Here is a 12,906-nt window from a genome sequence, read left to right on the forward strand (position 1 = left end):
AACAAGAAAATACTCATAAAGCACAAAAAAGAGTGCATGTTAGCTATTATTATCCTCTGAGTTTCAGGGAGGAAACTGCCCTCCCTTGGGGTAACGAGGTGATGACAGCAACAACTAAAATGAGAGAACCCCAGTGGTGAGGTGGGAACATCACAGTACTCCCTGCCACCCTTGCCAAGTTTGTGATTATTTTAAATAAAAGAAGCTGTTTCCTGGCCAGGCACGGTGGTTCACGTCTATAATCCCAGCACTTGGGGAGGCTGAGGCAGGAGGATCACCTGAGGTCAGGAGTTCAAGACCAGCCTGACCAACATGGTGAAACCCCATCTCTACTAAAAATACAAAAAATTAGCCAGACATGGTGGTGGGCGCCTGTGATCCCAGCTACTTGGGAGGTTGAGGCAGGAGAATAGCTTGAACCCGGGAGGCAGAAGCTGCAGTGAGCCGAGATCCCACCACTGTACTCCGTCTCTAAAGAATAAAAAAGACGCTGTTTCCTTACAGCTGTGAGCAGGGGCAGATGCAGAAAAGGTGCTGAGAAAGAGATCAAGTAAAAGCCACTGGACCCCCGAGGGAGAAAGTGTGGTTGGCTGGAACCACTAGGCCAAGAAACCAGCCAAGGGTCTGGCTCCAGGTGGCCCTTTTTTTTTTTTTTTAGAGACGGTGTCTCACTATGTTGCCCAGGTTGGTCTTGAACTCCTGGGCTCAAGCAATTCTCCTGCTTCGGCCTTCCAAAGCAGTGGAATTACAGGTGCGAACCACTGCACCAGCCCAGACTGGGCTCCAGAAACTACCTCTGGGCCCTGTTGCCACCTCTTAGGTGGCTTCTGGAACTGGGGTCTACAGGCGTGAAAGGTCAGCCCCCATGAAGGAGAGGTGGGGCCCGAGTAGGCTCCTCCCACTGCGGGAGCGCTGGCTTTTCCCCTGCAGGGGTGGCTCTGGAACCACTTCCTCTTTCTTCACTCTGAAGCCAAGAGCAGACCTGCTGAGCCTCAAGAAAGATGAGAACAGATTCACAGGTGATTTAGCCTATTTGTCCCAGGCCAAGGTGGCTGCATGTGCTAGCTGGAGGCCTCTCTCTCTGCTTCAAGGGTAGCTGAGATCCACCCCGGAAACTGGCAGGATGAAGGAGGCAAGTGAGGAGAAGCTGGTGTCTGTGTCCAACCTGGTCACTGTGTTGGAGAATAGCAGGTATGGGCGGCTGGGGTGGGAGGGTCACCATGGTGGGCTGGCAGCCACCCTCCAACCTTTCTGGCAGCTCTCTCCCTGGGCCCTGCCCTGGACCCTCCTCCTGCTGGGGCAGCCCCACGTTCCTCGGTCACGGATTCCTTGGAGCATGGGAGAGTGTTGGTGGGACACCAGGAGCCAGGCAGGTGTGAGAGTGCCAGTATGTGTTGGGAGAGTCCAGACAGGCGTGGTTACGAGCAAGCACAGGCAGATCAAAGCCCGTGTGTGGGCACAGGACCTCACCCAGTGCCTGCCAGCACCTCGCAGAAAAAGTAGCTATTCACCAAGCATTCACTCCCTATGATTAGGATAACCATATAATTTGTCACTCAGCACACAATTGAAACTGAAAGTAAATGCCAATAAAATGTGGTGGTTGCAGGGGAGGCATTACAGGTAAAGCTGGGACCATATGAGGCAAACCAGAATGTATGGGCAGCCTACTGATAGGGCACTCCCTACTCTAGGCTCATGTCCCTACTTATTTAATTTAATCATTCAGCCTAACAGGGGTAGATTGTATGTCTGTTCCCATCTTGTAGATGAGGAAATGGAGACACAGAGAAGTGAGGATGCCAAGTGCTTTCAGTTAAGTATCCGGGGCAATGCTGGGCTGTCTATTTGGAGGGAAAAGGCTGGGCCAAATGCGTGGAGTCATTAGTAGCCCTGGGAGCATGTGTGTTTGTGTGTGTGTGTGTGTGTGTTGTGTGTTATATGTGACATCAATCCATTCTGCAGGCATTTCTTAAGCTCAGGACTGTGTTAGGGGCTATCCCAGGTAGGGTTTCCTGGATATAGATTCAGACAGAGGTTTGCCACAGGTGGTTTATCAGGGAGAGCTTTGGGAACAACAGCTGTGGGTGTGAGGGAAGCAGGGCTGAGCAGGGGGAGATTCTGAACTGCAGTGCACCTGCCACAGAGGCCTCAGCCTGTCCCAGGGAGCTCTGGAGCTGGGATGCCTCTTGGTTGTTCCAACTGAGGCAGAGGGCTGCGTATTTGTATCTCCATGTGAACTGGACAAGACACTCTGGGTGAGGCAGCTCTCTCTTCCAGAGAGTGATTCCCAGAGAGGGACTCAGCCAATAAATTACCCGTCAGCCCCCAGTACTACCAGCAGCTGGTGGGGATGGTGTGGGGAGGCCTCACTCCTGAAGGAGGGACATGGGCAGCACAGGACAGCATCCTACAGGAACTGTAGAGGATGAAGAAGCGTTTCTGTATTTGGATGCTGAACTCATCCAATAACCATGATGCAAGGTCAATAGATGCAAGACAATAGATGTCCTAGGAATGACCCGGATGCTGTATTGAGGCCACTCATGGCAGGCAACGTTTTCTGTAGGCTTCAGGCTGGAGATGGCATAGATGTAGACCTAGAAGTCTTCAACTTCCTGAGGTGGGTGATTCTCCCCTGCCTTTCCCGGGGTTTTTGCCAAGCTCGTCCTGTTCAGCACCAAGGACAGCTCTTGGGAGCCGCCTTCCTGGCCCACCACCCCCTTGGGTGTGGGTGGATGGCACCACCTCACTCAACATGCTTGACATGGACTAGGCACACTTGGGTGGAGCCCCTCAGCATGCTCTGCTCTGCCCAGGCGACACTCCTGCAGGAGCAGGCAGCCCTTAGACGGGAGTTAGGTCCCAGAGGGTGAGAGCCACTCCTTACAGAGTGAGGGGACCCATGCCAACTGCCTTGGCCTGGTCTTCCTTATGAGGTCTCCAGCACCTCAGCTGATCTGAAACTGAGGGGTCTAAGAGGAAACAGAAGCTGGCCAGGGGCACTAGAACAGAAATGCAGAACTCGAAACCACATGTAGAACAGAAAGCCTGAGAACCAGCAACGCCCATGAGCTGCAGACCCATAGGCTGAGGAACCAGGGACTGGGGTGCCAGGGAGGGGTGGAAGAGCCTTGGAGTAGCCACACACCGCTAGGTCCCAATGCTCTCACTGCCACAAACCCAAATGTGTCACTTGGGGCAAGTCACTTTGACTCTGCGGACCTGTTTCTCCTTTACTCAAATGGGGAGGGGCAGGTTAGGGTGAAGGCTCAGGAAGCACTTGCCTGATTTGAATCCCACCTCTGCCACTTCCGAGCCGCATGTTACTTATCCTGTCGAGACCTCAGTTTCCTTGACTGCAAAATATGGGTAATGAAAACCTTTCTCGTGGAGTTTTGGAGATTTCGCATTTGTTTGGCCTTCCATTTCCTGGCCTGTCTTTCTCATAAGGATGCCTGCCCTGTGCTGTCATCATGAGCCTTTCCACACTGAGGGCAATGCTGGGTATATTCAGCAAGGGTAGGCTCTGTTACCTAAAGAATTTGACTGGCTTGCAGAACCCAGTACACAGGGCAATAAAGGTGCCCTATGAAGGTCCATCCCTGGGAGAACAGAGAATCTGCTGCTGGGCTGGGTCTTCCTGTTTCTGTACATGCGGAGAGTGTTGATCCCGTTGAAAAGCCCCAGCTTTTGCAGGCCTACTCTCACTTTAGATTGTTCTGTGGCTCCCACCTTCCCTTGATGTATATAGGTTACTGATTTGGAAACTGAAAACAGAGGTGAGGTCCAAAGGTGAGGATGATCCAGGGGGTACCGCTTAAAAACCCCTATATACAGAAAGGATTCCTGGACACTGTGGTTTCATTTTAAACAAGGAAGTACGTAGTTCCCCAGAAAATAAAATACAGTCCACCCTGACTCATTTTGAACACTGAGTTACCCCCAAGAATGTGTTGGGAGAGAAGTGAAAGTCTTACTTAGCATGTTCCCAAAGAAAGCCAGGCACCCAGGATCCCCTGCACTGGAGATTTGCACCAGGCAACCACATCCACACCAGGGACTTGCTGCTGTTTTCCCTGATCTCCAGGGAGGAAACCCTCAGGTCTGTCTCTTCTCCTCAGGACTCCAGAAGCAGCACCCAGAGGCCACAGGCTAGAGGACACACATCACCACCCTGAGTGCAGGCCTCCCAAGTCCCCAGGTCCATGGGAGAAGCTGAATGTTGGGGAGGCCATGGGGTCTGAGCCCAGGACAGTCAGCAGGAGGTACCTGAACTCCCTGAAGAACAAGCTGTCCAGCGGAGCCTGGAGGAAATCTTGCCAGCCTGTGACCCTCTCAGGATCGGGGATGCAGGTGCCTGAGGGCTGGGGTAGAGGTGTGGGGTGCTGTGGTGGGGAGTTCTCCCTGACCTCTCCTCCACATTCTTCCCTAGCCAGAGCCAGTTGTTCCCCAGGTGGGGATCTTGTGTGACCAGAGGTCAGCTGGGAGCTAGATTTCCCCATGCTTAATTGTCTTTGATTCACTGACTGCCTGCTACGCACCGTGCTGGATCACTTCACGAGTCCCTCATGTAGGAGGTTTTTGGACAAGGAAGTTGAAACACAGACAGTTTTAAGGAACTTATTCAAGGCCACACAGCTTGGAACAGTCTCCAGCTTGTGAACCTGATTACTCTTCTCAGGTGGGACCTCAGTTTACCCACTGGAGGAGACAACAATCTCAACCTAGAAATAGAGGTCTGAGTGTGAATTGTCCTGCCCTTAGACTAAAGCCGGTCTGATTTCTTCTGTGGCTTGCAGTTTTCTCATCTGTAGAGTTCAAAGGTTGACATGCAAATACTGTGCACCCAAATTCCCTGGAGTCACATCCCAGCACTTCTGCTTACTAACTGTGTGTCCTTGGGCAAGTCACTTGAGTCTCTTTGTGCCAGTTTCCTCATTTGTAAAATGGGGATGGTGGTTATAGTGATGTGTCCTGGTTTTCAATCGCTGCTGAACAAACTTCTCAAAAGCAGCTGGCTGGACACAGTAGCTCATGCCTATAGTGCCAGCACTTTGGAAGGCCGAGGTGGGTGGATCACCTGAGGTCAGTAGTTCAAGACCAGCCTGGCCAACACAGGGAAACCCTGTCTCAACTAAAAATACAAAAATTAGTCGGGCGTGGTGGTGGGCGCCTGTAATCCCAGCTACTCAGGAGGCTGAGACAGGAGAATCACTTGAATCCAGGAGGTGGAGATTGCAGTGAGCTGAGATCATGCCACTGCACTTCAGCCTGGGTGACAGAGCAAGACTCTGTCTCAAGAACAAAAAACAAAACAAAAAATAGAAAAAACGTAGGGGCTGAGTGTAACTGTTTATTATTTCTCACATTTTGTGAGTTGCCTGGGATGCTGCCAGGAGGTTTTTCTGCTGGCCTCACTTGGGGGTCTGTATGATTCTACTTGGGCTGCCGTAACAAAATACCCTAGACTTCAACACCAGACATTTATTTTCTCACAGTTCTGGAGGCTGGAAGGCCAAGTTCAAGGTGCCAGCAGGTTTGATTTCTGGGGAGGTCTCTGTTCTTGGCTTGAAGACGGCCACTTTTTCAGTGTGTCCTTACATGGCCATTTCTTGGTCATCCCTGGTGTGCCTTCCTCTTCTGACATTAATCCTACCAGTTTAGTTCCCTACTCTTATCATCCCATTTAACCTCAGTTACCTCATTCAAGGCCTCATCTCCAAATACACTTACATTGGGGGTTAGGGCTTCAACACAGGAATTTGGTTGGGGGACACAGTTTAGTTCCTAACAGGGTCTCTCAAGTAGCTGCAGTCAGAGGGTGGCTGAGGCTGGAATGCCCAAGACAGCTCAGCTCACAAGTCTGGCATCTGGGCAGGGACAGCCAGAAGACTGGGCTCAGCTGGGATGCTGGCAGGGCTGGGCTCTTTCTCCGTGTATTCTCCAGGCCTCTCCTCTCCACGTGGCCTGTCCATGAGGTCTCCCTATCAGAGGTGCCAGACCCCTTGATGTAGTGTTCACAGCTCCTAAGACAGCACAGGTGGAAGCTTCCAGGACTCTTAAGGCTAAGGCTGAGGACTGGCACAGCCTTACTCAGCTGCATGCTCTGTGAAAGCCATCCCAGGGCCGGCCCGGATGCACTGCGGGAGGCATGAATCCCGGGAGGTGTGCTTCACTGCAGCAACTTTGGAGACTGAACTGAGGTCCCCATCAGAGGAGACCAAAGCTGTCTTTCCCCTTTTTCTTCTTTCCTCCCCTCCAATCATCCGCAGGAGCCAGAGAAGATCGTCCAGGAGCTGCTGGAGACAGAGCAGGCCTATGTGGCGCGCCTCCACCTGCTAGACCAGGCCAGTGGCCAGGACACCCCCGTCCAGAGCCCCAGCCCTGGGTCTCCTCACCTGACTGCTTCTCAGCCTTCCCACCCCGCTCACCACAGCTGAGTCAGGACCCCTGGCTAAGGCTTCCAGGAAGCCTTAGCCCTTCAACCTCAACGACTGGGGTTGGGGTAGAATCAGGAGGTCTTGTTAACAGCACTCCCTATTCTGCCCGTGGTGCCCAGGCTGGCCCCCGAATATAGCAAAGAACACACCAGCTGACCCTTGCAGGCCTGCACATATCCTCATCTGTCATCTCAATGCCCACAACCTCACAATGACCTTACCTTTCATAGTTTTTAAGGACTCCTAAGGCTAGAGGGTTATTCATCGTCGCAGGGAGCTCTATTCTGATGAAGTCCAAGACCTCCATAGACCCAAGTTGGGCCTGTTTATGGCATTCATCAGCTTCCAGTCTTTGGCCAAGTCCCTGCATCTCTAGGCTTTGCCTTGCCTATCTGTAAAATGGCCAGAACACAACCTCGCCTGCCTTCTCTTCCTGGGGTTGCTGTGAGGATGCCGGGAGATCAGGAAGGTGGAAGCATGCAGTAGGCTGGTGTGTGGGTGGCTCCCTGTCACTGCAGTGAGTGACCAGTGGTGGCGGCTACAGGTGTTTTTCCAGGAGCTGCTGAGGGCGGCCCGCAGGAGCAAGGCCTTCCCCGAGGACGTGGTCAGGGTCATCTTCTCCAACATCTCCTCCATCTATCAGTTCCATTCTCAGTTCTTCCTCCCAGAGCTGCAGAGGCGCCTGGATGACTGGTGAGGTCCTCTGGGAGCCCCTGAGGTCTCAGATCACAGCCCTGGCCAGGTGGAGGTGGGGAGAGCCCCCAGGGCACTGGGTTCAGCCTCCTAGGGCCAGGCCCTTCTTGTGTGGCCATGACAGTCTCCTCCCCGGGGCTTGGTCTGTCTGCACAGTGAGGGGCTTGGGTGAATGCGCCCTGAGAGGCTGTATGTGTGCAGACTACTTCCTGGGGAAAGGGGTGGATCAGGACCTGGCCAAGTCAAGTGACCAGGTGACTTTGGGAACAGTGAAAATAGGCAGTGCTAACTGAGGGCTTCCTACAGGACTGGCCTTGGGCTTTCCACCTATTAACTCACTCAATCTTCATATCAGCCTGCTGTGTGATGATGGCATCATGGTTGTGCAAGAAACCCTCTTGTTTTCAGAGATGGCTACTAAAGATTGCTTAAAACATTTATAATAAACTCTTTTTTTTTTTTTTTAAGAAAAGAATAGCCGGGTTTAGTGGCTCACGCCTGTAATCCCAACACTTTGGGAGGCCAAGGAGGGTGGATCACTTGGGCTCAAGAGTTTGAGACCAGTCTGGGCAACATGGTAAAACCCCATCTCTACCAAAAATACAAAACTTAACCAGGCATGGTAGCAGACACCTGTAGTCCCAGCTGCTCAGGAGGCTGAGGTTGGAGGATTGCTAGAGCCCGGAGTGTCGAGGCTGCAGTGAGCCATGATCGTCCCACTGCACTCCAGTCTGGGTGACAAAGAGAGACCCCTGACTTAAAAAAAAAAAAAAGAAAGAAAAGAAAAGGCCGGGCGTGGTGGCTCACGCCTGTAATCCCAGCACTTTGGGTGGCCGAGGTGGGTGGATCACTTGAGGTCAGGAGTTCGAGACCAGTCTGGTCAACATGGTGAAACCTTGTCTCTACTAAAAATACAAAAAATTAGCCAGGCACTTTGGCATGTGCCTGTAATCCTAGCTGCTGGGGAGGCTGAGGCAGGAGAATCACTTGAACCCGGGAGACGGAGGTTGCAGTGAGCCAAAATCGCGTCACTGCACTCCAGCCTGTGAGACAGAATGAGACCCTGTCTTAAAAAAAAACAAAAGAAAGAGAAATGAAAAGAGAAAAGAAAAGAAAAACCCTATAAGATCTCCTACCATCATTCCAATTTTTTTCAATGAGAAAATTAGGTTACAAAGAGGTTAAGTGACTTGCCCGGGAACAGAGCTAGCATGATTTGTGCATCTCGGGATCAGGCTCAGGAAGCCTCACTCCCAGACCATGGCTCCTTGCTGCTCTGCTCTAGCAAGTCCTGCCATGGGATGATCCTGGAAAAGTTCTGTGTGTGTGTGTATATATATAATATATATATAATACATGTATTACATATAATACATGTATAATATATAAAATATATATTATAGAATATACATTATATACAATACATTAATATATAAATATGTATATATAAATATTGTATATCTAATATATTTTATATAAGTATATAAATATATACTTTATTTAATACATTACATACAATATATTTAATATAAAAATATATTAATATATTTATATAAAATATATAATTTATATATTTAATTATAAATATATTTATATATAATTTATTTAATATATATACCTATAATATGTATAAATATTAACATATTATATATTTATATTATAGAATAACATCAGTATATTATATTTATATATAAGATATTTTATATATTTATTGCATAAATATAATTATATATCTTTTATATATATTTTATTATATGCATTTTATATATACTTATATATAACATATAAATCATATTTATATATTAATATATATAGATATAATTTATATATTTATATCATAAATATATAATATATTATATATCTTTTTATATATATTTATATATGCATATTTATATTATCATATTTATATATTATATACATAGTTAATATATATGTTCATATATGCATATATATTATATTTATGTATTTATATAATTAATGTATTTTATATGTATAATATTTTATATATAATATATTTTATATATAATAAATTTTTATATTTTATTCTTTATATATTTTTAATGTATTATATATTTATGTATTTTGATATTTTGATATATATTTATATATTTATATTTTTATATATTCAGTATATTTTATTTTTTTATATTTATTTTATAAAATAAATGTTTATATAAAACATTTTATGTTTATGACATTTTATGTATTTTATATATTTTATATATATATATATATTTTAGCATCGGGGCAAGGAATGAGATTTCACCACGCTGCCCAGGCTGGTCTTGAACTCCTGGGCTTAAGCTATCTGCCTGCCTCAGGCCTCCCAGAGTGCTGGGAGTACAGGTGTAAGCCACTGTGGCCGGCCAATCCTGGAGAAGTTCTTGCGCCTCTGAGCCTCCCCTTCCTCACTTCTAAGATGGGCTAGTGGCTGTCCCCACCTGCAGGGTTGAGAATTACATGGAATGAGACATGCAGCATGTTCTGGGTAGTGCTTGGCAGGTGGCCCTTGTTATTGTTACATAATGAAGCATTGAGCAATTACTGAACACCTGCTGTGGGCTCAACACTGTGCTGGGCCTTGTGGATGAGGCCAACCTGGGACCAGAACAGCCTTTGGCCTCAGGAGGCGTATAGTCTAAGGAGTAGAGGGGCACATGCTTGTGAGGATGACACCCCTGTGCCCCGCCCACACCCAGAATTGCCATGAAAAGCTTGCTTTGGGGGATTCAGGGAACCTGGCCTTGCCTGGCCCTACCTAGAGTCGAGAGGAGGTCTCTAGGCTGAGGGCAATCCCTGTGCCCCTCCTGCAGGACAGCCAACCCCCGCATCGGCGACGTGATACAGAAGCTGGCCCCCTTCCTGAAGATGTACAGTGAGTATGTCAAGAACTTTGAGCGAGCAGCTGAGCTGCTGGCCACCTGGACCGAGAAGTCTCCACTCTTCCAGGAGGTTCTCACTCGCATCCAGGTGAGGCTGCAGGAGGGCTGGAGTCAGCATTGCCACTCCCAGCATGCAGTGGCTCAGGTTGCCTTGAGTGATTTAGGGCATCTCCCAGGCTCAGCTGCTTCCACAGGCCCCTGCCCACTTGTCTGGCCCTCAGGGACAGCCTGACCCACCTCCCTTCTCTCACCCTCTCCCTGTTGTTCCCCGCATCCCTCCCCAAGAGCAGCGAGGCTTCGGGCAGCCTGACCCTGCAGCACCACATGCTGGAACCAGTGCAGAGAATTCCACGCTACGAGCTGCTGCTCAAGGAGTACATCCAGAAGCTGCCAGCCCAGGCACCAGACCAGGCCGATGCTCAGAGTGAGGACACCCCCAGGGGTCCCAGAGGGCTGGGGAGGCCTAAGTCATTCCCATATACTTATTGAGCTCCTGCTAAAATAGTTATGACAACCATCAGTCATCAACATCAAGTGCTGGCACTTCATACACATTATCCATAGCATTAGCCATTTTTCACAGATGAGGACACTAAGACCCAGAGAGGTTTAGTGACTTGCTCAAGGTCACACAGCCAGAAAGTAGCAGAACTGGAATTTGAACCCATGCCTATATGATGCCAAAGCCCATATTCCTTCCATTATACCCTCTAGGTCTGGCTTGTTTTGGGGAGCAGTGAGAGTCACCAAAGCCAAACACCTAATGACTAACGTTCAGTGGCTTCCAGTCTCTCAGCCCTGGGAGGCTGCCACCATTCAGACACCCCATGGCTGGGCTGCACAGGCAGGGCTGCTCCTGGGGGCTGTCATGGCAGGTCCTGAGGGCCCTTTGTGGAACTTCAAGGACCTCCTGCCCCAGCCACCAGCCCCGATTTTCAGGGAATAAACTCTGGCCCTGCCCCTTTCAGAAGCCCTGGACATGATCTTCTCAGCTGCCCAGCACTCCAATGCAGCCATCACTGAGATGGTGAGCAGCCCGCCCTCCCCTGGAGCCCTGTCCCCCTCCCTGCAAGTCTCAGCCTGGTCCCACCCATGACACCTATCCCACTGCTGCCCTTGCTCTCACACCCCAATCCCCGTCCCCACAAGGCAAGCCTTCCAGAAGCAGGTGAGCCCTGCCCAGACTTGACTGAGGATGCACCCCAACCCCCCAGGAGCGGCTGCAGGACCTGTGGGAGGTGTACCAGCGCCTGGGCCTCGAGGACGACATAGTAGACCCTTCTAACACCCTGCTCCGTGAGGGCCCGGTCTTCAAGATCTCCTTCCGCCGCAACGACCCCATGGAGCGCTATCTTTTCTTGGTAGGAGGGTGCTGGGAGCTCCTCTCCACACCAGGGAGAGAAGTGGAGCCACTCTGGCCTGAGTCATGCTACCTGGCCTCTACCTGGCACTGCAGGGGGACAGGGAAGAGACTGCTTCTCTATCCTTTTTTGCTTTGGCACCCAGATGACTTTGGACAGGTCACCTGCTGCCTCCAAGCCTCAGAGATTTCCAACCTACAGGTTTCCCAGACATGTCCTAGGAAGCAACAGAGTCAGAGTTTGAACCTGGTCTGGCTCCAAAGCCTGTGGTATTAATCTGTGCTCTAGAGAGTACACAGCAGGAGGGAGTAAGGTTAGCTACTAGGAAGAATTGCCCTGGATTTGCATGGAAGAAGCTGGGGGATCTCCTGAGATCTGGAAAGGCGGTCCTGCCTGGAGGTCTGGGAGATGGAGCTAAAACCTCTTGTAAACCCCTACCATCCTGAGCCCCTGTTGAGAAAGGCCTTGTAGCTTTCTGAAGGTCTGCTATGGTCCCTTGTAGGGTGACCCTTCAGTAACCATCCTAGGGGAATCGGGAGCTTGACAGCCCCTTCCTCATCACCCACATCATCACCTGTGACGTCCTGCGAGCTGGCCAGAGTGTGGTCAAAGGGGAGGGAGGTCCAGTGGTGCTCAGCCCACCCTCGGAGAAGCCCCACCTAGCCGGCCTCCCTGCCCTGCCACGGGCCACTCACACCTGTGTCTCCTGCAGTTCAACAACATGCTGCTCTACTGCGTGCCCAGGGTGATCCAGGTGGGTGCCCAGTTCCAGGTGAGGACCCGCATCGATGTGGCCGGGATGAAGGTAAGAGGCCCCCTGAACACCACTGGGCTCCACCTCAAGGGTGAGACTAAGTACAGGGAGTAACAGGAGGGCCCAACCAGGTTCTCAATCAGAGAACCAAACCCCTGCAGGGCCTGGGCAAATGTGGAGATGGAAGAGTGTGGGGCTAGAGCTCTCCCCTCTGGGCTCCTAGCCCTCCTGCTCCGTCCTTCCCAGCTTCCCACATGCCTGGCCCTCCCTTTGGGGCAGTGCATGAGCCAGCTGGGCCTTTCTCTGCTTTCCCTACTGTTTATACCACTGCTTTGACAACTTTCATGTGTGTGAGAATGCTCTGGGCATCTTGTGAAAATGCAGGTTCTGAGTCAGGAGGTCTAGGTGGTGGGGGGCCTGAGATCCTGCATTTCCAACCAGCTCCCAGTTAAGATGGATTGACAACTGACTCCACCTGCAGGATTGTGGGAATTAAATGAAATGAGATGTGTCCTGGGCAGTGTACGCTGATACTGTGGGAGCGCAGACCACGTTTTGAGTAGGAAAGGTCTCCAGTGTCAGCTCAGCGGCTGGCTTATGTGTGTCCCCATCTACTTCATCCAGAGATTATGGCAAATGAGCAGGGCCAGTAGTCCGTCATGGAGCCCATTGACTGGGTGTCCCCATGGGGGAACCACCAGATCCTCCTAACAGACCCATGATGCAGAGGCTGTTAGAATCTTCTGGATTTTTTTTTTTTTTTTTTTTTTTTT

The 12,906-nt window shown here is 50.1% G+C and overlaps 1 protein-coding gene across 5 annotated transcripts in view; it reads left to right on the forward strand.

The window, feature by feature from the left end:
* Positions 1–952: 952 nt before the first annotated feature.
* Positions 953–12,906, forward strand: part of FGD2 (FYVE, RhoGEF and PH domain containing 2) — a 26,874-nt gene continuing 14,920 nt past the window's right edge. For 3 of the 5 annotated variants that reach the window (XM_017870126.1, XM_017870128.1, XM_017870130.1), the window contains exons 1-10: positions 1,134–1,191; positions 1,770–2,623; positions 4,125–4,356; positions 6,276–6,350; positions 6,988–7,136; positions 9,950–10,106; positions 10,304–10,442; positions 10,987–11,045; positions 11,233–11,379; positions 12,092–12,184. In XM_017870126.1, coding sequence (XP_017725615.1) covers positions 2,493–2,623; positions 4,125–4,356; positions 6,276–6,350; positions 6,988–7,136; positions 9,950–10,106; positions 10,304–10,442; positions 10,987–11,045; positions 11,233–11,379; positions 12,092–12,184 — 1,182 coding nt within the window. In that variant the 5' untranslated portion in view covers positions 1,134–1,191; positions 1,770–2,492. Of the gene's footprint in view, positions 1,192–1,769; positions 2,624–4,124; positions 4,357–6,275; positions 6,351–6,987; positions 7,137–9,949; positions 10,107–10,303; positions 10,443–10,986; positions 11,046–11,232; positions 11,380–12,091; positions 12,185–12,906 lie in introns of all 5 variants that reach the window. The other 2 variants (XM_017870127.1, XM_017870129.1) reach the window with 2 other exon arrangements.

Source organism: Rhinopithecus bieti, unplaced genomic scaffold, assembly GCF_001698545.2.
Source record: "Rhinopithecus bieti isolate Rb0 unplaced genomic scaffold, ASM169854v2 scaffold_4553, whole genome shotgun sequence".
NCBI lineage: Eukaryota > Metazoa > Chordata > Mammalia > Primates > Cercopithecidae > Rhinopithecus > Rhinopithecus bieti.